We start from the raw sequence: 25,204 nt of genomic DNA, 5'->3' as shown, positions 1-25,204 counted from the left end.
TCTTTGAGAGGTTTTAGAATTTTAGCTTTTTAAAAATTTTATTTAAATTTGTTGCAGTACAATTTTCTATCTTTTGCATTTTGGCTCATAATTCATATCAAATTCATTCTCAAATATGATGTTAAGTAGAAATTAAGATTCACTTTTTTCCTTGTACATATCCAATTGTACAATAATATTTATTTACAAAATTATTCTTTTCCTCTTTTAATTGCTTTGATACTTTTAAGAAAAATAAATTAATCTTATAAGTGTGGTATTTTTCTGGACTCTATTCTTTTTCCACTGATTGATTTTTCTATCTTTATGCACATAATACACATTTTTGATTACTAGGGCTATACAGCAGTTTTTTAATCAGGTAGTATGAGTCTTTTTACTACTTTTTTCAAGATTACATAGACTATTCTGGGCCCCTTGCATTTGTATGTACATTTTAAAATTTGTCCATTTCTACTAAAAAGCATTACAGAAGTATACTGAATTTGTAGACCACTTCTAGAGAATTGACATAATTTTTTATTGTTGACACTATTACAGATGTCCCCATTTTCCTCCCCTTTGCCTACCTCCACTCAGCCCCCATCTCCCATACCTTCTGGCCATCAGCACACTGTGGTCTGTGTCTATGGGTTATGCGTATATGTTCTTTAGCTAATCCCTTCACCTTCTTTTATTCAGTGCCCCCCTCCACCTGCCTCTCACTGAGAATGGTCATTCTGTCGTATGTATCCATGCCTCTGTTTCTATTTTGTTCACCAGTTTATTTTGTTCATTAGATTCCACATTTAAGTGAGATCACATGGTATTTGTCTTTTTCCAGCTGGATTAATTCATTCAGCATAATGATCTCCAGACTGATCCACACCATAGTAAAAGGTAAGAGGTCCTTCTTTTTATGGCTGCATAGTATTCCATTGTGTAAATGTACCAAGGCTTTTTTATCCATTAATAACATCTTATAATTTGAGTCTTCCTACTCATGAAAATGGCGTATCTCTTTGATTTTTTTAAGGCAATGTTTGGTAGTTACTGTAGGGGTCTTGTATACCTTAATGTTAACATTTTTCCTTAAATATTTACATTTTTAACATTGAGGTAAAAAGAATATTTTAAATAAAATTTTCTAGTTTATTTATATGTAGTTATATATTATATATGTAAAATTATGTCCCTGGCTGGTGTGGCTTAGTGGATTGAGTGCTGGCCTGTGAACTGAAAAAAAAAAAAAAAGATCCCCAGTAGCAGGGCGTGTGAGAGGCGACCACACATTGATGTTTCCTTCTCACCCTTCCTTCCCCTCTCTCTAAAAATAAATAAATAAAATCTTTATAAAAATAAAGTTATGTAGATTATATATTATATATGTAAAATTATATATATATACTCCCTCCAATAATAGGGTATATGAAGGACTCTTTTAATAACTACTCACAGATTTCTTTCTGAATGATTCTACCAGCTTCTCTTTTTCACCAGCCATACATGTGTTTCTACATTGTTTACAGCATGTTTTGTTATCCAATATTCTAATTTAAATTAATGTGCTTATTAACCATTACTATAACTACTATAGTAATACAACTTCTTAGTTTTAATTTTATACTTCGGTCATATAACTGAGCATCTATTTATATACATTTATGCATTAAGTATCATCTCTGTGAACTGTCTATGTATATTCTTTTTCTGTTGTATTTCTATTTCCTTTTCATTGGGTTACCTGACTTTATATTGTTCATTAGCAGAAATTCTTTTGTATTTAGATATTAAGATAGTGTTAGTTTTTAGCACTGAAAATAGTTTGTCCTGTCTAGAGTCTGTTAACCTTTCCTAGAAAATCTTTCATAGGAAGAAATATTTAACACAATAATTTTTTCCATATAATTTTTATTTTATTTATTTTATTTATTATTTATTTTTAGAGAGAGGGGAAGGAAGGAAGAAAGAGAGGCAGAGAAACATCATTGTGTGGTCGCCTCTCATGTGCCTCCCACTAGGGACCTCGCCTGCCACCCAGGCATGTGCCCTGACTGGAAATCAAACTGGCAACCCTTTGGTTCACAGGCTGACAGTCAGTCAATCTACTGAGCCACATCAGCCAGGGAAATTTGTACTATTTTTTAAGTATATTTTATGATTATGCTATTGCAGTTGTCTCATTCTTTTTCTACCTTTTATCCCCCTCTCCCCTGCACACCTGCTTTCTCTAGTGCACACCCCTCCTTAGTTTATGTCCATGGACTGTACATATAAGTTCTTTGGCTTCTCAATTTCCTATAATTTATAATATTTTTATTTTCTCAGTTATAATAGTGGGGTGGATAAGATTCCCAATGAACTGATTATAGAGATATTATAAGAATAGCTAATTAACTGTGGACACACACATAAGCAAAACCAAGCTGCAATGTGTCTAAAGACAGATTTAATAACAAACATTGAATTATAGTAATTTACTGTTAAATCTGTTTATATCAATTATGTTTTTATCATTTTTTTCCAATTCATGTTTTTTATTGAAGTAAATGACTTTTATTGAAAATTAGCTTCAGTGACCTTAAATTCAATAGAAATATCCTCATTGATTAACCAAAGTTAGTCTATAGTCACATCAGCTTATTCATATTTATTTATTGTTGGGAACCACCCTGACTGGTATCAGAAGCTGAAACCCCCGCCTAGGCTAAGGCTAAGGGAACACCCTTGGAACCGTAAGCCAGCAAGGAGACAAAAGCTTATCTTCCTGGCAGGAATGCTGTTTCTGCTGCTTTATTCATGACTGAACCCTAAAAAGCTTGGTCGGTTAGCCAAAGACGGGTAAGATTCCCCACGGGGAGAACGACCTAAGCCAGGCACGATCACTTTGGGAGGCCCCCCAAAAGAAGGACTTGGGGGGGCTGCAGCAAAAGGGGGTGATGGACCCTCGCTCCTTGGCTTTGACATAGCCTGAGTTCTCAGCCTCTGGTAAAAAACCTCCTTGTCTCCCAGTTACCTTAGTTCCCTTGCTCCACCTAAGCCTGACACAATGACAGGGTGGTGCAGCTCGGTACTGAGAAGTGCGGATTCCCCGGGGTGATCAGGCCTAAGAAAGAACATGTAAATTACTGTGAAACCTTCTTTGTTTAGAATGCTCTCAGTTGAATGAGAAGGGTCTTAGGAGGAAGTTATTTTGTTCCTCAGTCTTACAGCTCTTTGACCCCCGACTCAATAGACCGGCAAAGTTCTTTGTTTTCTATGGTTCCTTACTTCCCCCTAATGAGTACTGTACTTTACCTGAATTATGCAGAATGAGCCCAATAAAAGCAGGTATGGACTGTAAATTGGCGCGCTCCCCACTAGGGGGGGTGGCCATTCCGTCCCTACTTTCCCACAGAAACTAGTCTGTCTCTGTGCATGTGTCGTTTTTTCTCGCGTGTTTATCGTCGAGCCATCCACAGCATTCCGTGGTCACTGCTGGCCGGTGACCCACGCGCAACAATTTATAGGTTAAAAGTCTTTGTGTCCATGGCTAATTAGGATTAGGTGTCAGTATTCTAACTTATTACCTAAGACACTAACCAGAAAAGTTACATCCTCTAAAACTACTACACAGTCAAACTGGTGACAAGGCCACACAACCAGCCTGAACAATTAGACAATTTCACATTGTTACATGTATCCAAGAATGTTGCTTTAACAGTAAAAAGTAGTTTCAGAAGGCAAAAAAAAAAAGTATTTCCTCACTGCTAAGTTGCAATGATATTCTTTTTTATTTGATCAGCTACATAGCTTTATTTTTCACATTTGAGTCTTCATCCTTCTGAATTCCATTTGTTGTGAAGGGTGTGTATGCTCTCTAAAAAGGCCTTATTTTTTCTTAATGCCATTAAGAAAGTATTTTTACTGAATGCCATTTACTTAACAATCTGACCCTTCCCACCTTTATCACATGTTACATTCCAATACAGCTCAGTCTATTTCTGAACTCACCATTCATATCCATCGGTTGGTCTATTTGTCCATGCCGGTGCCAGCACCATAAGCTGTACTATAACTTTGTACTGTCTTTCCATCTGGTGGCACCAGTTGCTCTACCTTTTCAGAGTTATCCTACACAGTCTTGGCTTTTTATTCAGCCACATACATTTTAGAATGAGACTTTTTTCAAGTATCTAAAACAACAGCTGTAATTTTTTGGAATTGTTCTTAATTTATAGATTTACTTGGGTACAGTTGACACATTTTATATGCGAGGTTGTTGCATCCCTGAATGGTAAACTTACTTAGTATTGTAAATATTATGATACCCCACTCAGATTACCTGTAACAACTGAATCAGATTCCCACAGCTGCTGAAAAAATCGAAGCCTGGTGGCTCTCAGCTCAGCCCCTTCTAGAAAATATTCTTTGCTGAAGAGAGCTGGCTTTCCCAAGTCACATCTTTTCTGGAGGTGATGTAGGAGCATAAAATCCTGATCCAATTTCCTCAAATTGGGACAACTCTAAAGGGCCTTCCCCACTGCCAGATCATACTACCTCTGTGGTACCTCTGTTGCAGCTCAGCCTTTCTGCTCAAGCCTGCTGCTTTCATCCCTCAAAGGAGTTGTTCCTGAAAACCTCCCCCAATAAATGCCCGGCACTCAAATATCAAAATCTTAGAATATGTTTCCTGAAGAATATGAACTCTAACTCTCTCTGTAGGAAACACTAATTAATATATACTTGGAAACAACTAAAATGATGTTTTGTTTCCAACTTTCTTATTGTCAGACACACAATATGCTTTGATCTTATTTGGAAAACAGAGATGTTATCAAAACCCAGCACTTAAATATTTGATTATGTTTTATTCTGTCTTCACTTCTGAAAGTTAGAGAAGTGGGTGATGTTTATATTTATCCATAATATTAAGAAATAACTCTTTTCTCTTTTTGGTATGCATTGTTTCTGACATAATGTTAGCTGTCAATTTATTGTTCTTTTGTAGGTAATCTTTTAATTCACTAATTCCCTCTTTTACGAGGTCCAGTTCAGAATTTATTTCAAAAATTTTTATTTCCAGAATTTCTAATAGACTTGCATATCCACCTGTCTTCTCATAAAAATGTGATTACTTTTGTTTTCTAATTTTCTGTCGTTTTCTGTCTTTGAGGATCTTATAACACAGGTTAGGGTGGCTGTTTTCCCTAAATTTTGGTATGTCCTGGTCCCAGTTGTACAATTACCTGTGTCCGGTTCCCCAGCAAAGTGGGTGCTCTCACTCCCCAACAGTCCACAAGGTTTCCACTCTGGACATTCAATTTGCCCAGTATCTCTTTGGTGTAGAGATACTTGATTTCTTCCCTGTCTCTACTCACACAAAAACAAAATGTGTATTTCTTTTCTACTACCATTCACCTTATTTTTGTATTCAGTTATACCTATTCAATATGGAAAAAAAGCACCTGTCATTGCTATGTATTTTTGGTCTATTTGTACTGAGTGTAATATAGTGGTATATGGAAAAAAGAAAACTGTCAGAACATTCATCTCATAGAACCATTTTGATTAATAATCTACCCAATATGTTCTCATTCATTTTTAAAACTATAACAGTTAAGTGTAATATTACTTCCTTTATCCTGGCATTTCTTGGCACTTTTGTATTTCCCATTCTTGCTCCAAATAGTCCCTCAACAATATGTGATAAAGTGCTGGTAGGTGATGTGTACTGTGACATGGAAGTACTGATTTTCCTATGGTAATCTCCATGACACTCTGCCAGAGAGGTCTCTATTAAAGTGTAAGAAACTATTTGTATAGTGATTATTTCAAATTTATACTCTATAAATAGTGTCATAAAATTAATTTAGCTATTGTCCTAATTTTGCTCCTATGTCAGAAAACTCCTTAAATGAGTTGTTCATGAGAATGATGAATACAACTGTTCTGGATAACATAATACTAGTTTCTATTAGAAACTACATTATCTTCTTGTATTAAATTCTACAAGGCAAACAAAATTATAATCAGTTTTCTTGGTGAATGTAGAGTTTGAGCAAGGAGTATTATTTGGTTGATATAAATGGAAGGTGTTATAAAGTTGGGGTCACTTGATATATCTATTTTTACCTACCAAGGAGGTCATATACTTCTGTCATTGGTCAGGGTACCCTATGCTCTGGAAATTTCTGGAACACTGAGAATTTCTTGTTTGGGATTCCATTTCTCTAGACTCCATATTGGTCCTTCTCCTTCTGCTTACATAGGCTTCCATTTCATAGCATATAGAGCAACTGACTTTAGCAATGCACAAACAGTTATGCTAACTAGAGCTTACATGCTACTTTAGAACTTGGTTGTTCTTAAAGCTCTGATAATTTACACTCTTATTATTTACAGTGGGTGAGTTCATAATTACTTGTTTATTTTTATCTGGTTTAATTTTCTGAGTTGTGAGGGTACTTTACTGTTTCATTCTAATATTCTACTCTGAACATATTAAAAAATAATTTTATTATGTAATTTCCTGAATAATTTTATTTTAAATAAAATAAATAATATGTTAATATTTTTAAATCTGCCATGTAGAATTCATATTTTAGAGTAATATATTTTCAAATTATATTACAAGCAGAGAAAACATATTATTTTAGTACATAGTATTTTGATGTTTCCCAAATAAATACAGTTTGGTATTCCATAATTTACATTAATACATGGATATAATTCAAAGTGCCACTTATTGAGAACTGGTGCCTACAACATTTTCTGTAACTTTAAACATGTTTCTTACCACAAGCTGAACTCTTCCACCATTAAGCACCTCTGGATCTAACTGAGGCAAAAAATGATTGCTGCAATAGTGACAAAAACAGAAGTCACATTATTATATAAATTCAGAGAAAGAACATAAAAGAAATGTCCAATTAAAAGTTTGGGAGTAATTAGTAATTTATAAAATGGGAGTGATGGTTTTCTTAAAAAAGGTTACATGCAAAAATGTGAACAAATTTACATATTTCCACAGTCATTTTAAATTCACCTTGACATAAAATTTGAATTTCTAAAAAAAACTTAAGTGCTTCTCTTCTTTGCCAAACATAAACACATAAAATAAACAAAATTTGAAAGAAACAAGAATGACAACTAATAAATAATAAAAATATAAATATTTACATTTATGTTCATATCTTGTCTTATGAGTAAAGCAAATTTTACTATTAATAAAATAGTTTTATTGTGCTTAATACATTATATTAATGTTCACAATTAACTTCTGCTTAAAACTAGAGCATTAACATTTGGCTATTCAAGCACTTCCATTCTTAAAAGTATTATTTCTTAAAATATTGCTGTTTATTCCTTTATATATTATATGTCAAAAGAGAAAATACATAAACAATTGCCTGTTGTATCATATATTTAAATATAATTTACTAGGAGTAAGGGATGTTGTTGAATGTGTAAGTTTGTTTAAACTGTATCCCGAATTATTGTTTTTTTAAAAATTTTTCACATTATCTATAAGCTTTAAAAACTCTGAACCAGGCCACCTGTATCTAGTTAATATAGATGGTAAGCTATGGGTCATATTACGTTTGTTTATAGTTCTAAGGATTTCATCTTATGAATTATACTAGATTGATTCTAACATAAAACAAATTTTACTTGCATTAATTAGAATACTTACTAAAATAAAAATTAACAGAAGTTGATGGCTTTATTACTACTTTCTATGCTCACAACCAAATGGGACATAATTCAAATTTGAAAATGCTTTAATTTTATTTTTATTCTGTATTTTCTTCTCCATGATTTAAAAGCCTTCCATTGATATAACTGAGCACATATGAAGGTTTTAGTTCATATGTATTATATTACTAAAAAGTTTGATTTTTTATACATTTATACATAAATTAAGTTTTACCTCTCATAACCATAGTATTTTATTTGTTACTCATTTAAATAGTTATTACCCCAATGCCTGAAAACATTTCCAAAGTATCATCTACATTTACATTCCATATCAGTTTATATATTTAATGAATGCTCCCAATAGTACTTTTTTATTTTGGGGGGGACATATGTAGCTAAAGTGAAAGTCCTGAAAATTCATGTTAAAAATGTTATTTCTGGGCTTTATTTCCTTAAAACTTTGATTCAGTGATTATGCATGTATATGCTTTATATTACATTGTTGTTGGTCCATTTTTTTCTCTTAAAATTCTTATGTTGAAGTCCTAACCCTCAATACCTCAGAATTTGACTGTATTTGGAAGTAGGATCTTAAAAGATGTAATTCCTATGGAATGAGGTCATACGGATGGGTCCTAATCCAATATGACTGGTGTTCTTATAAGAAGAAGAGCTTGGAACACAGACAACACAGATGAGGGGTGATCACCTGCGGACACACTCAGCAGGGGGCCATCTGCAAGCCAAGGGGAGACACCTCCAAAGAAACCAAACTTGTTGACTCCTTGATCTGGGATTTGTAATCTCCAGGACTGTGAGAAAATAAACCTCTGCTGTTTAAGCCACACAATCTGTAGTATTTTGTTATGGCAGCCCTAGCAAACTAAAACATACATTAATACAACTAAAATTAATTGACCCTGTTTATTGCTAAATAAAACATTCACTATCTTCAACATTGTGAGCTCATCCCTATTCAGTGAGATAGATAGTAAAATATTATCATCTTACTATACAGGAGAGGAAACTGAGCATCAAGACATTAAAAATTAGTTACATGACTGGTAAAGGGGTAGCATCAGGGGTAAATTATAATTCTAACTGTCAAACATAAATGATAAAAATAACACAAAATAACATACAACTTGCCACATATATATTTATAAACAATTAATAAATACCATGCATTTTACTTCATAAGGAAGAGTCATTTGTATAGCTCATCTGTTATTAACCATTACAGAAACAGAGTTCTCAAACATTTTAAAATGAAAAATATAAGGAGTGATTAAATCTTCTATGTAAGAGGCCATTTTTATAACCTGCTGTCATAGTATGTGGGCCTTTGGCTATAAAGTCATGTTTGTTTTAGCACAATTAACCTACATTTAAATTTTCAAAATATGTTTACAATACAAAAATCTAATTTAAAGGCAATGACCTCACCATTTCATATTTCTGGAACTAGTTGTTTCACTAGTTGTTTCAGGAGCTCCAACCTGTGTGGGAAGCCACTGATGTGTATATTCTTTATTCCTGTCTAATTTTTCATGTGCCACAGTATCCTTGTTGACAAATTCCTCTTCTTTATCTGGGAAAGAAATAAGAAAAGTTTATTTTTTATTTAAAGTTATCAGTTTTGTCCAAAGATTTAAGTTTAGGGTAATAATTTTATTGTAAGAAAGGAAAAACGAAGCGCTAACTCATGGAAGCTAAATCATCTGTAAGCAAAATGTCAGTCACTCACAGATAGAGTACTTCTGCTGAAGTTTTGAACCCACGTATTTTGAAAAGTGAAGGAAATGTTTTAACGCAACCAACATTTTACAAGCATTTTTATTTTTATAGCTAACAAATTCAAAGAATTATTTTTGGCAGACTTAGAATTCTAGTATAAAAGAATATCTGCCTAGTATGATGTATTTTCAGGCGTATTGTAAGGTCCAATTGTTCTTATACCAGTTTTATCCATATGCAGAATTTATAAATATATTGAAGATACTTAAAATAGAATTTTAATTTTATATAAAACTAAGCTTGTTTGTATAAGATAATATATTAAGTTAGGAATACAATTTTTATCAGGATTATATGTGTTTATTATGTGACAATAGCTGTTTCATAGATGGAGGGGGAACTATAATAGTAAAAATGTTCTGGAAAAAATGAAAAGGAGAAATTATATAAGGTAAAAACACAAGGTAACATATGTAAAAGAAAATAAAATAGTTAAAAAAGAAAAACTCAACCCTTATACTCAAATGTAAAATATACTATATGTTTTTATTTTTTTAAGATTATATTTATTTATTTTTAGAGGGGGGGAGGGAGAAAGAGAGGGAGAAAAACATTAATGTGGGAGAGATACATCATTTGGTTGCCTCTCGCATGCCCCCAACAGGGGACCCAGCCTGCAACCCAGGCATGTGCCCTGACTCCCTGGGAATTGAACTGGTGACCTTTTGGTGCTCAGGCCCGTGCTCAATCCACTAAGCCACATCAGCCAGGGCTATATTTGTATTTTTTAAAAAATTTACAGACACTGCTGCTACATCAATGTCATGTGTTTCAGAGGTACACTGAAGACCTCTTATTTTACAACCTTCTTTCATGAACTTGATTTTTCAGGCTGGTTCATTTTTGGGGCCATCACAATGTTTTGGGACTTAGTGTTGTAGGTTTGATAAATAGTACACCAGAGAAATGTACCTCTTGAAACTAACTCATGGTGATCTAATTTACAAGAATGCTGTAATTTAAAACCTGATATTTAAAATGTCAATTTACTAATGTGAACTATTCTTTTACCATAGATCCTCATACATAGAAAGTTACCTTATATTTGCAAGCTGTTTGGAAAACAAATAAAGCATGGTGCAAAGCTTACTTTGAATACTTGGTGCAGGAGCTCACACACTTTCACACATGCACACACACAAGCTTAGCACTTGTCATTCTGAATATGTGAGGATAATACATCTGTCATGCTTTTTTCCCTTAAAAGTTGCTGTTATAGTTAGTGAAATAATTCTAGTTTTCAATCTAAATCGATAATGGAGGAACTTCTCTGGGAAGCTAAAAGTGAGAATGTTTATTTCTCTAAACTCTATGCTAGTTCTAATGACATTTATGTTTCCAAAATGACCACACCACTTGCATCCTGAGCTGAAGCCAACCCATCTATATCTGGGATACTGGAGGAACAATTACTTCACTTACAAGGGCTGACTGTTGAATCCATGAGCAGGCACCGTCTCGATAAATGGCTTTATAGGTACACAGAAACTAGAAAAAAGACTCAAAGACAGGGAAGATTTGGTGTTGCTACACCCAGTTACTACATAGCATTAAGTCTCTTCACAGGCAGAGTCCCAGCCTTCTATCTGTTTTCTCGGTTAAGTAGACCAGGTGTTGGACCCAACAGTGCAGTGACAGAAAATAGTGAGGACTCAGTGACCCCCATAATGAACAGAGCACACAGCTGGGCCCTTATTCTTTTTGCACAGAGAATCCTTTCGTAACAAGTATACTTTTAGTTAGAGATAAAAATTATGTGTGTCTTCCTGTTTTTAAAAATAGCAACACAGTCCTGGTTGGTGTGGCTCAGTGGACTGAGTGCCAGTCTGCAAATCAAAAAGTCACTAGTTTGATTCATGGTCAGGCTACATGCCTGGGTTGCAGGCCAGGTCCCCAGTTGGGGGAGTTCAAGAAGCAACAGGACAACTGATTGATGTTTCCCCATCTCCCCCTTTTTCTGAAAATAAATAAATAAAATCTTTAAAAAATATTTAAAATGAATAAAAATAGTGACATATATTTATGATATTCACTTTTTAAAGTACTCATTTTGGAAAGTTTTCCTCAGCTCTATAATAACTCAGTCAAGATTTTAGACAACTATCCCCAAGTAAAGATAAGAGATTTTACTGTAAAGGTTCAATTCATATTAACCATTTTAATCCTAAGGCTTAGATTGGTAGACTGGCATAAGCTCGGTGTGAGAAACAAAGCAAACACAGTGATGGAGTTGGCTGGATGAACTTGAAGATACAGCAATTCAAATGCTACAGGAAATGATTCTGTTCAGGCTAAACCATTCCAGGATCACTTCTCTCACTGGAAGAGAAAAAAGTAAGATGTACGCTTTGAAGCTTGCAGAAGAAGTCCTGCTTTTTGCATCTGGAGTAGGAAAAATAATAGTGACCTGGATTGATTACTTAACAAATTCTTATCAGTATTTAGTCAGGCTGCCCAATAAATCTTTCAGTTTAGGAGCAACATCATTCTGCCTGCAGAAAGTGAAACCCTTTAGCTACTGTGCTTTCCTACTCCTCTGGGTCTTGCCTCATTAATTTCGTATATTACCAACCAAAGAAAAAAGTTTTCTTTTGATGCCTGCTCTCCCCTAATTACTGCTATCTATATATGCTTTTTGACTTCTAAACACACATTTGTGTGATTTTATTTAAACCAATTGTTAAACTTTTATTATAAAAATAATAGAATGTCACTATAGACAATTTAGAAAATAAATAAAAGTAAAAAGTAAAAAACAAGAAAAAGAAAAAGGAAATCCACCAAAAATCTCAATATTCAAAGACAACCCCTGGATAACGTTTTTAAGGGGTTCCCTTGCAGGTTTTTTTTCCATAGAATTATTTCGCTTTGTTTTTTTGTTTACAATTTTCAGTTAGTACTATAACAAGTAAATTCCATGTAATATAAATCTCATCCTAAACATACTTCTAGTGGTTTTACACTATGATGTACAAATCTATTACATAAGTTTGTAATTAACTCATTTAATTAATTTATTTGTTCAGGTGGTATTAAAAATAACATGTCTAAAACTATAAATATTTTGAGGAACTTGATATAATCTACCTTGTTCAGTAGTTTTAAAAGCTTTCATCAATTTACCATGTACTATATGAAGTTTCTCATTCTACTGACCCCCTGGTCAACAGTAGGATATTATGTATTTAAAGCTGTTGATAATTTGACAAAAATCTTATATAATATGATCTTAATTTACATGCCTTTATGGCTGGTGAGATTTTACATTATCTCATAAGATTATTTATAGGTCACAGAGTATAAAATATATTTCTTATTCTAAATTTTTTGCAGGATCTTAATATTTTAATTTTTGCTTTCAGTCGACTATTAGTGATCCTTGATCTGTATCACTGGTGCAAATATTTACCCCTGGCCATTATTTGGTTTTAGTTTCTACTCTACTTTCAAAAGGGGATTTTTTTCTCTAGGAAAACACATTTATCTATTTGCAAAATATTTTCTAAACTACAAGCCATTTCCCCCTTATAATTTATAGGCTTTTCAAATTCAGTAAACTCATATAAAATGAGCTATAAAGTTTCAGAGACAAATTCTATAATCTCCTAATATTTTGATTTTGACACTAAAAGATATTGGTTATTTTTTTAAGTCTATTCTCAGTCTCTATTTCTTTAATTTCCATTGCCTCTTTACCGCAATCTTACTTTGTGAAATTGAAATTGTCTTTACTAAGAATGCCTTAAATTGTCTTCTTTAACAGACACATTTATTCCTCATCTTCATTGACCTCTTTGCTGAATTCAACTACACAGACCATTTCCTTTGTTTTGAAAACTCTTCTCTCCAGAGCTTTGAAACAGCAGATTTTTGAGTGCTCCTTTCAGACTTTTTAGAAACTCCTGTAGATGGTGTTGCTCTTCATTTTACAAGTGCCTAAGAGCCCACAACCTCCACTCTATGCCTGACACTGTGTTGGCTTCTGAGGGTAGTGAACAAGACAGACATTGTATATTACCTTACAGGGTTGGCAGCCTAGAAGACTGGGTATCACCAACTATATCTTATTTGTGTTGTCATATCCAGCTGAACTTCAAAATTACAACTTGTTTTTACCATTATCATCCCGCTAAGTCTGTTTTTCCCTGAATTCCCAAGGCATCCAGACCAGATATTCCAGAGTCAACCTTGATTCCTTATTCCTTAAGCACCAACACCTAATAAGAAATTGGTCTAGTTCACCTTCTGGGTATCACACTATTATCTGGCTCCTCCTTTCCTTGCCTACTCTGCCCCGTTTTATTCAGGCTTACTTTCTGAATAGGAATGAGTAAGCCTGTGTGTGATGACATATATGCAAAGGACCTTTCTCATCTATCACTGTGATACACATCATCTTCTACTGTGTATCACAGTGATAGACAGTAGATACACATCATCTTCTACTGTGTATCACAGTAGAAGAAACACCCCTCCTAAAACCAATGCTCTCAACTATGCTCCTGAATTCCAAGCATTCCATATAATATAGGATTCCTTGCTATCAGTATTTTATTTTCTTCTATATTTCCAGTACCTCTCAAAAATGACTTTATTTTTGCCACTGTTCTCTCTTCTTTCTAATCAGATAAACTCCCTGCAATAGGGACAAAGCCCTATCTCTGTTGGCTTGCTGCCATTCATGCTTCAGTTCACTGCAATATGGCTTCCTCTCCATTCATTTCACTGGAACTGTTCACACAGAGATCATTAATACTGCTAAAATTTTGGAACTGTTTGATGTTCTTCTCTACTTACTCCTCTATAATACTATATCTTGTGTCCACTCCCTCCTTCTTAAAAGGCTTATTTCCTTCAGATTTTGTTTCATTATATTCTTCATGTTTTTCTCTGACCTTTTGTCTTAACCTTAGTCTCCTTCAAGGGCTCCTCTTCCATCACCATCCCTTCCAATTTCAGAATTCTTCTTGAGGGTCCTAACCTAGCTCCAGCTTTCTTAGGCTATACTTAGGCTATATTCTTAGGCTATACTTTTTCCTGTATGAGGATATCCATTCAACTTCTTCAATCTCTGTATCAACTTCTGAAATGTACCTATCCATAACTTCTCCACTTAGATATCCAAGATAACTTAAACCATGTATGTAGAAAGGTTGAACCTGTGTATTGTCTCACCTTTCCAAATTGCTACCATGCTACCACCATTGCCAATGTACAACTCAGAAACTAGAGTGTTATACTGAAACATCATTCTTCCTTACTTTCCAACTGCACATTTTACCTCCTAAATTCTTTTCAATCTATCAAATCTCCTGTTTTCCATGGCCCCTGTTTTAATTCAGGCTACCTTATCTCCTCTGAATTACTTTAACAGCCTCTCACTGGTCCTTTTGTTCTGGTCTTGTTCCCACATATATTATCTCCATAAGGCAAATGGTCTTTTGACAGTATGAATCTAATTATGCTACTTTATAGATTAAACTCCTGGCTCTGCACTGCTTTTAGTTAATATTAAAAAATTTTTACATAATACAACTAGGCCTTGCATATACTTTCAAACACATCTATTAGGTTCCTGCCACCCAGATATATTATAATTACTCTAAATGATCTCTTTTGCTCAGAGACCTTATGCTTGGTATTATCCATTTTACCAATGACATTTTTGCTTCACATCTCCAGGTCTTAGCTTAGAAATTACATTGTATGGGGTAAGCCCCTAATTTTTTAACATTACATTCCTTATCCAAACTAGGTAAGAGATATCCTCCAAAGGATCCTATAGAGATCCCATGATAACATGTATAACATTATATTTTACTTTTCCTATTAAATGTGTCTATTATAGCCTAGCTATTAAATAGCTAGAATATAGCTATTTAAACGATACATAGTAGTATGGTACACAATAACTATTGGTGAAAAAAGGAATAATTGTTATAGTTGATTAATGTTCTCTCAGTGCCCTGAGAAATACAGAGCTAGAATGTGGAATTTTCACATGTATGCAAACCTGTGCATTGTGAAGGATGGCATATCCCTAAACATGATTAACTTAATTATTATAACAGAAACTTCACTTCTGTAAGTCTGAATTAGACTGGAGTAAAAACTGATGACTGACGGCATCACCTGCATGGAGGAGTGCTGGGGTATGGGGAAAGTTTCTGTGTCGTGTCCTCTGCCAGAAAATACTCCACCAATTTCCCTGAGAAGGGAAGAAAAGCATGTCCCAACTTCCCAAGCTCTGACTGCCTCACTGAAACCTGTCATCTTCACCACCCCCCCACCCAGCGGAGTCAGTCGAGTTACTTAGGTCCCACAAACCTAAGTAACTCTGCCTATGCCAAGAGTTTGGAGATGCCAAGAGTTTGGAGAATGAAGACAAATGGAGACATTGGATGTATTAGGATTCTGGACTCCACTTACAATATCCCTAACTGTTGGGTTCTCCTGCTGCAACTTTTCTTGGACAGTGACTTATTTTTATTCTTTGAGCAGGGAATGTTTCCTCCCATTCCTCTTTCACCTGCCAGGTTTTAAGAAACTTAGTGGACACTTTTCACTGGGCAATGTTATGGGCAATAACATGGCAATTTTGCATGGCATTGTAGCTTCTCTTACTGTTGTATGCTGCCTCATGCAAACCTTCACTGAAGCAATGTTCCTGGCAAAGTTTACTCATGGTTGCTCTGTTATAACAAGGAACAACACCATTGCCTACTCAGAAGACAAAGAAACCTGCTGTTCATTATATGTTTTAAATACCTGTTATATCATCATTATGGAGGACGTCTTAAGCATTGTTCTAGAACTTAGACTTTGGGATATCTGAGTACTAATTTTCAAATATTTCTTAAAATTTTAAGATGTTTACCTTGTCTGTTTACTTTTATGTGTGTTATTTTTCTAAGCTGTAGAAAGCATTTTAGTGGAAATCAAGCTAGAAAACTTGAGTACAGGACAATGCTTACCTTTCCATGTATATATACTACATTTTTCCTAAGAAATACTGATATTACTATTTAATTGAGATAGAAATGCATCTTAATTATTTATTATATCCTTTTAAATAAAAATATTTAGGTTTTGATATTCACATAATCAATAATAGGTACATTTATATTTTTAATGGTGCAGTTTATTGTGTGCATGTATGTTTTTTACATATTTACCTACTACATATTAATTGACTTTGTTTTAATAATTGTTACATGTAAACAAATGTGTTATTATTTAGCTGGTACAAACCTAATACCTCTCATTTTTAATAAGTATTTTATCTTTAAAAACAAGTAAAATAGCACACTGACTTTAGTTTAAAATTAAGTAAACTTATTTTTAACAAAAGAAGTCTGAAAAAAGGTAACATATAAGACATTAGAATACTGAGAAATTTGAAGCTGTTCACTATTTCTGTTTCCACGATTTCAAATATTTATCTTGGTGTATAAAATTACTTCAACAGAAATGATTTATTTTATTTTTAATAAATATAAACCTGACTTTCATATTTCAAAATGCTTAAACTAGTTGGTTTTTATTTTTTTAATTTATTTTTTATTTTTAGAGAGGGAAGGGAGGGAGATAGAGAGAGAGAGAGAGAAACATCAATGTGAGGTTGCTGGGGGTTATGGCCTACAACCCAGGCATGTACCCTAGCTGGGAATTGAACCTGGGACACTTTGGTTCCCAGCCGGTGCTCAATCCACTGAGCTACGCCTGCCAGGGCTTAACTAGTTGGTTTTTATCTCAAAAACTTAGTTAGCAAAATAAAACAGGTATTTTGATATAGTGTGTATATATGTATAATTTTTATGTATAGTTTCATAATTTTCCTAAATGTTTTACAATTGTGGCATTAGTTTTTGATTTTATAGTAATGAAGTGTTGCCTTCATTTCCTTTCTAAATACTTGTTTAGAAAGTCATTTCAAATTTTAAAAAGATGGACTATTTAAAATGTTGTTTCCCTGGTGATAGAAAAACTTATATCTAGGAAAGCATTGTAGTGTGAAACTGGTTATTTGGACACATGGGAAATGAATTGTGCAGTTGGTTTCTGTTATCTGCTGAGTGTTATTACTGAATAAGTGGTTTAATGATGTTTCAAAGAATTGACAACTAAAGGTATCAAATTAAGAAAAAAAAACAAAGGAAAAACTATTCTGTTATATAAAGCTACTTATAAAATGTTCACAATGTATGCAATTCTAGAGTAAAGCAGTTCAGCTTTAAAGAAGTACACCAAAAGAAATAGTCTTTTTTTTAAATTAATGGAAATATTCTTTTTTTCATGAAAAGCAAAATAAGTGTCCATTAAACCCATATGCTTCAAATAAATCAGTTTTCTAAATTTTCAATATAGCATATCTTATACAGCAGGATATTAAAGTTCAACTGTCATTTGGGGCACACAAAAAAAGCTAATTATTTATATTTTTATACATATGGCAACTTTCCCATGACTATTTTCTTTTCCTTTAATGGCTTTTCTCAGTAATATAATAATAAAATACTCTTAGTTTCATGGATGGAGATGAGTTCATTTCTTTACCAAAAGCTTTTGGAGGACATGATTGCATGCTGAGCAAAATGCTTCATATGATGGAAATATTTTTGGTAACTTTGATAAATGGTTGATTCTATGTATCTTATGCTGGAAATACTAAAAATGTGATTTACATTATAAAGTATAAGTGGTCCGTATGTGTTTATTAAAAGAAGTTATTGCATCATACGTCACAAATAAAGCACAAATAAAATTGAGGTTTGGCATACATGTTACACTAATAGAATTTTAAATTCATTAACATTTGTATAAATACTTGTTGATAGGCTGTTTATGGCTTCTTCCTTAACCAATCCAATGTGTTCTTGGAATGTTGACAGCACTGGCATAAAACCAGTAAGTCTCTAAGAGCCATTTGTGTGTGACAAGCAACATCCCTATTCTTTTAAAATATATTAAATATAGATGTAATTGATCACTAAAGAAAAATTACTTCATGAATAAAGAAGAGGACTGTTGGCACAAAAATTTAAAAACAGAGATTTTGGGAATACAGCCAAAGCTATATATAAGGGTGAAAGGCTAACTGCATTACTAATCACTCCTTTACATATTTTACTCTATTTTGTGGCTGAAAGAGTTAAAAAAAAGTACTAGAATGAAAAATACTTGCTATTCCCTGATATTTGAATTAATTTTCAAAATTCATCTGTTTCAAGGCTTGGGTAGTACATAGAGTATATGAATGTCCTTTATGAAAGCAAAGAAAAATAACAGTTGTTAAATTCTATCTTTTAAAAGATATGGAATCTGCAGACACAATATTCACTATTATGGAATTGCTATATTTAAGTGTCCATGGAATAACAGAAATACCCTTTTACAAAGTGGATGTTAGTGTACTTATTAACCAATTTTAAGTGTTCTTTATTCAACTTACATACAATTCTACCTGAAAGCTTATGTTTTGCCATTTGTATTGTTCAGTTGATTTGTATCTCTTCATTCATATCCTTATAGCAGAGTACCAAATACTACATAAAGGGTGGTCTTTGATTTCTTCTGTGAGAAGTACACAGCTCAAGGGGAAGGGATTAGCCAAAGAACATATATGTATAACCCATAGACTCAGACAACAGTGTGGTGATGGCCAGGGGTGAGGGGAGCATAGGGGCTAGGTGGAGGTGGGGAAAGAGGAGGGGAATGAGGACATCTGTAATACTGTCAGCAATAAAAATAAAGTTAGAAAAGTAATTAAAAAAAAGAAAAAATCATAGTTTGGTAAATTTATATATATGTTAATTTATAACGTGTCTCCATGTTTGCTGTTAAGTAGGGCTGGGACTAGGGTAAGTTAAATAGGACAAATGAAATATTTAGTTTAGGCACAAAATTAAAGGTAGTAAAAAACTCAATAATCAAATAAATATTTTAATGTGATATTTTTAATGAAAACTATGCAAAAACCTATAATGGAAAAAATATCAAAGTTTGAAATGACAGGGTCAGATAGTGATGTTCTAAGGTCTACTGAAGCCTGAGGTAAAAGGAGAAATCAGTAATATTGATTCTTTTCTGCCATGGTATTGGCAGATTTACCCATATCTAATAAATATTAATGTGTCAACAAGATATTGTTTTTAGAACTATTACTGTTTAAAATTGCTTTCTACTGCTTCCTGTGAACCAGGATACCACTTAATTTTCCATTAGAAGAGGCCTTAGAAATGTGACTTATGAGAAATTATAGAATAAATTAATTCATTTTTTAAAGGAGAGACTTCACCTTATAGTCAGCTTTCAATCTGCCTAGCAACTAATTTGCACATAGTTAAACAGGTTTTTCACTTATTAGCTGGGAAATGTTGGGCAAATTATTTACCTTCTTTCTGCATTAGTTTGCTCCTCTTAAAATGTACATAGTAATATATAATAATAGGCTACATATAATGCCTAAAATATATTAATGTTTTAATAGCTGTAGCCATTTTACTATTTTTTAAAAGTAAAATAAACTCCCTTATGCATAGTCTTTATGCCATCTCAATTGCCACGTAGGAAGACTTACCTACCCTGGAGGTGAGACTTATCTGAAGAAGTCTGTAAATTCCAGACCAAGGACAGGGTTCCAGGGAGACACTGGTAGGAGGGGAGATTCCAGGATTAACCACAAAACTAGACAAAACAATAGTCTGGGGGTGAGCTCAGGAAGTCCTCATTACCAGAATTCTAAATCTGTAACAGGTATTTTTTTAATGTATTTTATTTCATAATATATGAAACTTTACTATGGCTTTAATAAAGAAAAAATAATTTCCAAAAGATAAGAAGGGTACACAGTCCTAATTGATTCAAAGTTATTTCAAATAATTTTTAGCAATTGCTCAGTAATAACCATGACAGAAGTTCCATTGATATGATTTTCTCCTGTTTCACTTTCTCAATTTAATTATTCTTGGAAAATATTCCTCTATCCAACTCAGACTCCCTCAGGGAGTTTTAGTGTAGTAGGTCATCTAAACTAGGGCCCACCTGATAGAATAATGCTTGATGATGTAAGCAGGTTGGCTTTTAAAATAACACAGACTTAGTGGTCACATGAATTCTACTGCCACCTGCTTTTGTTTATTTGGGAATTTTTTGTTTGTTTTGTTATAATGTTAGAGTTCAGATCCCTGACATACCTAAAAATTTCTACTTATTGGTAAAAAGGAATCCTTAATTCTATTCATTGATGTATTTAATTGAAGGCCAAGTAGAGTAGGTTAATTTCCTTTACTAGGTTTATTTGCAAAGAAGTCGACGAGTGGTATTATACTGATACATTAATATAGAGGCTTGGTGAAAAAAGTAAACATTTAAAAATATTATTGTACTCATTACTTTTTATAAAACAGAAATTCTCATGGCATGTGTCTATAAACTCACAATGCATTTCTCAATGTCTATTAAATTTTTGTATCTGATGATTTCTATATTTGTCAAATTTTAGAAGACAAATATGCTTCTGGTAGAGAGAAATAACATCATATAAAATACTAAGTATATATTAAGTATTGCTTTCATTACATAAAGCAATACATAAATATAAGTAAACATAATTTTCTTTCACACTTTGAGAACATATTAAGAGTTATAAACTTGTTACTAAAATTATTGTTTTCCTTAGGTAATAATTTAGGTAATTATCCCCATAGCCTGCTGAAGATGTAAGAGTTTTCTAAGTGAATACTCCATGAATGGCAAATTTTAATCTTTTATCATATTATCTTTAAAAGGATAGAATTTTGTTTTACACAGAACTTCATATGTGTATGAATCCGAGCCTCCATTCATATATTTCACTTTTAATTGAAAAAAAATAGGTAAAAGCATTACTGATCCACTCACACTCTAGTAGAGAAAGAAATCAAGACAAGGCATTATAGGTCTTCCCATAAATAAAGTTAACTTTCAGCTTTAAACTATTTATATAAATATTGATTTGTGGAAGCAAATAATTTTTTGGAAGGAGAAATTGAGGGTGGGATTTTAGCTTGAAGGGCCCTCACCTCAACTGGAAAGTAACCTCATTTATCAAGACTTTGTTTTGTCATCCATACACATAGAAAGGAAAGCCAAATGCAGAATGTTTCATGAATCTGCATGTCATCCTTGTGCAGGGGCTACGCTAATCTCCATTCTTCCAGTTTTATGACTGTATATGTGCTGCAGAAGGAGTGTTTGAAAGCCCTTTTTAATTACTTCTATTTTATTGTGATATATACAATGTACACAAAATATTGTATATACTATATGATTATAATTTCGAGGTTCATAAATAAATACTATATATAAACAATTATGGAAATTATATAAATTATACATTATTTTAAATAATTATATAAATAAAATATGCATAAATATTCTCTTTCTGCTATAAAACATGATATGATATGTTTCCTGGGATAAGGTTGGCTTGTGCTAATTCCCATTAATATGTGTTAAGATCATACCCACAGCCAGGCACATCTGACACATTATTATAGTCCTAAAATATTATAAGTTGGTGTTCCTCAAAACTACTATGGAGTTTATAAGCAGTAGTTACATACCCAAGATTCCTCACAGCATTCCACAAATCAACTAATATATGGGATAAAATATGCACAAGCTTAAAGAACAGTTCATAAAGCAAGATGATTCATTATATAGTTACATGTACCCATTACTGGTAATTCATTTTTTCTTAAGATATAAAATTAATGTTTTTCTGTCAAGAAATTTGTCATTTTGAGATTTGATTCCACTTTAAGGTAGAAAGTTTGCCTGGTGTCCCTTAAGAATTTAGGTCAGGAAAAAAGGGCTTTATTATTCATAGCACAGCAAGTAGCACAAACATTAGCATATTTGTACTGGTTTTCTTTGCTTCTAAACTTCCACAGAGGTTCATTGAAGTTGCTCAGGTAAATACTGATTTCATGATAGGTTTTTTATTTTTTAAAGATTTTATTTATTTATTTTTAAAGAGAGGGGAAGGGAAAGAGCAAGAAAGGGAGAGAAACATCACTGTGTGGTTGCTTTTTGTGTGACCTCTACTGGGGACTTGGCCTGCAACCCAGGCATATGCCCTGACTGGGAAGCAAACTGCAGGCTCTTTGCTTTGCAGTCTAGCCCTCAATCCACTGAGCCACACCAGCCCGGGCTTCATGTTAGGTTTTTGATTCAAGCTTAGGGAGCTCAAATATTTTATAATGGGTTGCAAATGAATCTGCCTTTTGTACTGATGAGAAAATATTATCTTTTTATTAAGCTGAAATGAGAAATCTTTTTTTAAAGATTTTATTTATTTATTTTTAGAGAGGGGAGGAAGAGAGAAAGAGAGAGAGAGAGAAACATCAATGTGTGGTTGCTGGGGGTCATGGCCTGTAACCCAGGCATATACCCTGGCTGGGAATCAAACCTGCGACACTTTGGTTTGCAGCCCACGCTCAATCCACTGAGCTATGCCATCTAGGTCTAGAAAACATTATCTTTATTATATTGGACAGCAAGCAAACCTGTCCTCTGCTTCAGAGGAGATACCAGCTCTATCCTCTTAGGCTGCTTGGTATATAAACATTTTTTAAAGGTATCTGGAACAGAAGGGTAATTAGTGCCACCCTTCTAGGATATTCAGAAATGCAAGAGAATTGTCTCACAATACTACCCCTAGGTCAATTTTTGAATGTGGAACCAATAACCTACCTTTCCTTTCCTTCTGTTAGAATTCAGACTAAAGTAACCCTGTAGCTATAGTTAACATAACCAAAATATTATATCCCATTTAGTGTTGATAATTTTGAGTGTTCAATTTGTAAAAAATCTATTTATAAAATTGTTTTCTAATTTGAAAAATATACTAATAAACTAAAACAAACCATTTATATTTAAGTTAAAAAACAAAAAAAAATGGAAAGAAAAAAGCAAAAAATTCTACCTTTAGGTCAAAACATGCTATTTTATAATTTTATTGTAGCATAGAAATACATGTAGCTAAAAATTATTTGTCTTTCAGTGAACATAGATAAATATGCTCTAAATAGTCACAAACATGTTTTTATTATCCAAATGTGTGAAAGAAAGCTATTCTTCAGAATGTATTATATTTACCATAGGAAAAATACACAGTTTGAAAATACTATGGTTTTTGAACAATTGAGACATAATTCTGATGACTACAAAGTTTATTGTGCTTATTCATCCCCATAATTTAACAACTAAATAGGTTTAGTACAAATTTACTTATTCCTCTGAGACCAAATATGGAAAATTTTATTTCAAAATTATTCCTTATTTTCCAAAAGTTATTCACAAGAGAAAAAGAAATTCTGTGTTATTTATTACAGCTGGTATATTAAGAACATTTTTAAAATGTCATTCATTTCCATATTCAGAAATAAGACAATAAGGGAAACTTTGTGGGAAAATATGGCTTCGATGAAATGGAAACATTATGTACTTTGGAATCAGCCACATGTAAGTTCAAATTCATACTATTCTTAATAAACTCAAAACCTCATTTGCACTTTTCTTTTTTTTTAAGATTTTATTTAGTTATTTTTAGAGAGGGAAGGGAGGGAGAAAGAGAGGGGGAGAGAGAGAGAGACATCAATGTGCCGTTGCTGGGGGTTATGGACCGCAACCCAGGCATGTACCCTGGCTGGGAATCCAACCTGCGACACTTTGGTTCGCAGCCCGCGCTCAATCCACTGAGCTACGCCAGCCAGGGCTGCACTTTTCAAAAATATGGGGATAATTACATTTTTCTTACAAGGATGTTTGAAGATTCAATGAGATATATGAAGCCCTTAAAGAGTATTCTGGTTGCTCAACAAATAGCATTTTCTTTTCTTTTCTTATGAAGCAGCTACCTCAAAATAGTGAGAATAGATATCAATTCCTCAAGTATAGAAACTTACTAGAACTCCTTATCATCTTGTTTAATTAAGGATTGGTCTTTAAGTATGTATTCTATCTACATTCAGAGATAAATTTAGAAATGAAAATAAGTTTCTTTCATAATAAAAAACATTTTTTTTCAAATGAGGAAACTGAGATTCAGAAAAGTTAAGAATTTATGCAGGATGCAACAGCTAGCTACTGACACACCAGAAACCTTCAAAGAATTAAACTTGTGCCTTTTTTACATATTGCTGGTGCGTTTAGAGTTGTTTGAGACTATAGCTGAGTGCTTTCTTTTCATGTTCACAAAGGTAAAGAATGCCCTCTAATATATTCCTTTGAGTTATAGAGTCAGAAAACAGAAAAAAATTTCTTAAGTCTCTACAAATAAATGCAAATACTTTAGGTCATATGAGTCCTGGGTAAATCTCAGGTTTACAACACTAGGTAACAATTTAAAATAGAGTGTGCTGCCTTTGGAGTTTACTAGCTAATTGTATAGATAATGCATACTAACAGGAGAGCAGGTCTACTGATTTTTTTCTTCAGTTAATCTAATTTTATGTTTAATCTATCTATTGAGTTCCTAATATTAATTACAAATTATTTTTATGATTTTATCAATCATATTTAATTTCTAGAATTGCTAACCAGTTTTTTCAAAGATTCCTACTTTTACTAGTTTCTTATATTATACTAGCTTCATTATATTTTTAAATTAATATTTATGTATGGAAATACATAAAACATTATGTATTTCATCAAGTTAAAGACCTTTATTTTTTATTCTGCAGCTGGTAAGTCTACTACATTC

At 33.1% G+C, this 25,204-nt stretch overlaps 1 protein-coding gene across 1 annotated transcript in view; it reads right to left on the bottom strand.

The window, feature by feature from the left end:
* The window catches only part of LRRIQ1 (leucine rich repeats and IQ motif containing 1), a 192,638-nt gene that overhangs the window by 7,017 nt on the left and 160,417 nt on the right, over positions 1–25,204 (bottom strand). The window contains exons 23-24 of the mRNA XM_045830587.1: positions 9,106–9,250; positions 6,758–6,818 (exon numbers count right to left, since the gene is read on the bottom strand). Of these exons, the coding sequence (XP_045686543.1) occupies positions 6,758–6,818; positions 9,106–9,250 (206 nt within the window). The remainder of the gene's footprint in view (positions 1–6,757; positions 6,819–9,105; positions 9,251–25,204) is intronic.

Source organism: Phyllostomus hastatus, unplaced genomic scaffold (genome assembly GCF_019186645.2).
Source record: "Phyllostomus hastatus isolate PE091 unplaced genomic scaffold, TTU_PhHast_1.1 phas_contig_152, whole genome shotgun sequence".
NCBI lineage: Eukaryota > Metazoa > Chordata > Mammalia > Chiroptera > Phyllostomidae > Phyllostomus > Phyllostomus hastatus.
The sequence above is the reverse complement of the archived record's forward strand: the minus strand, read 5'-3'. Positions and strand labels throughout refer to the sequence as shown.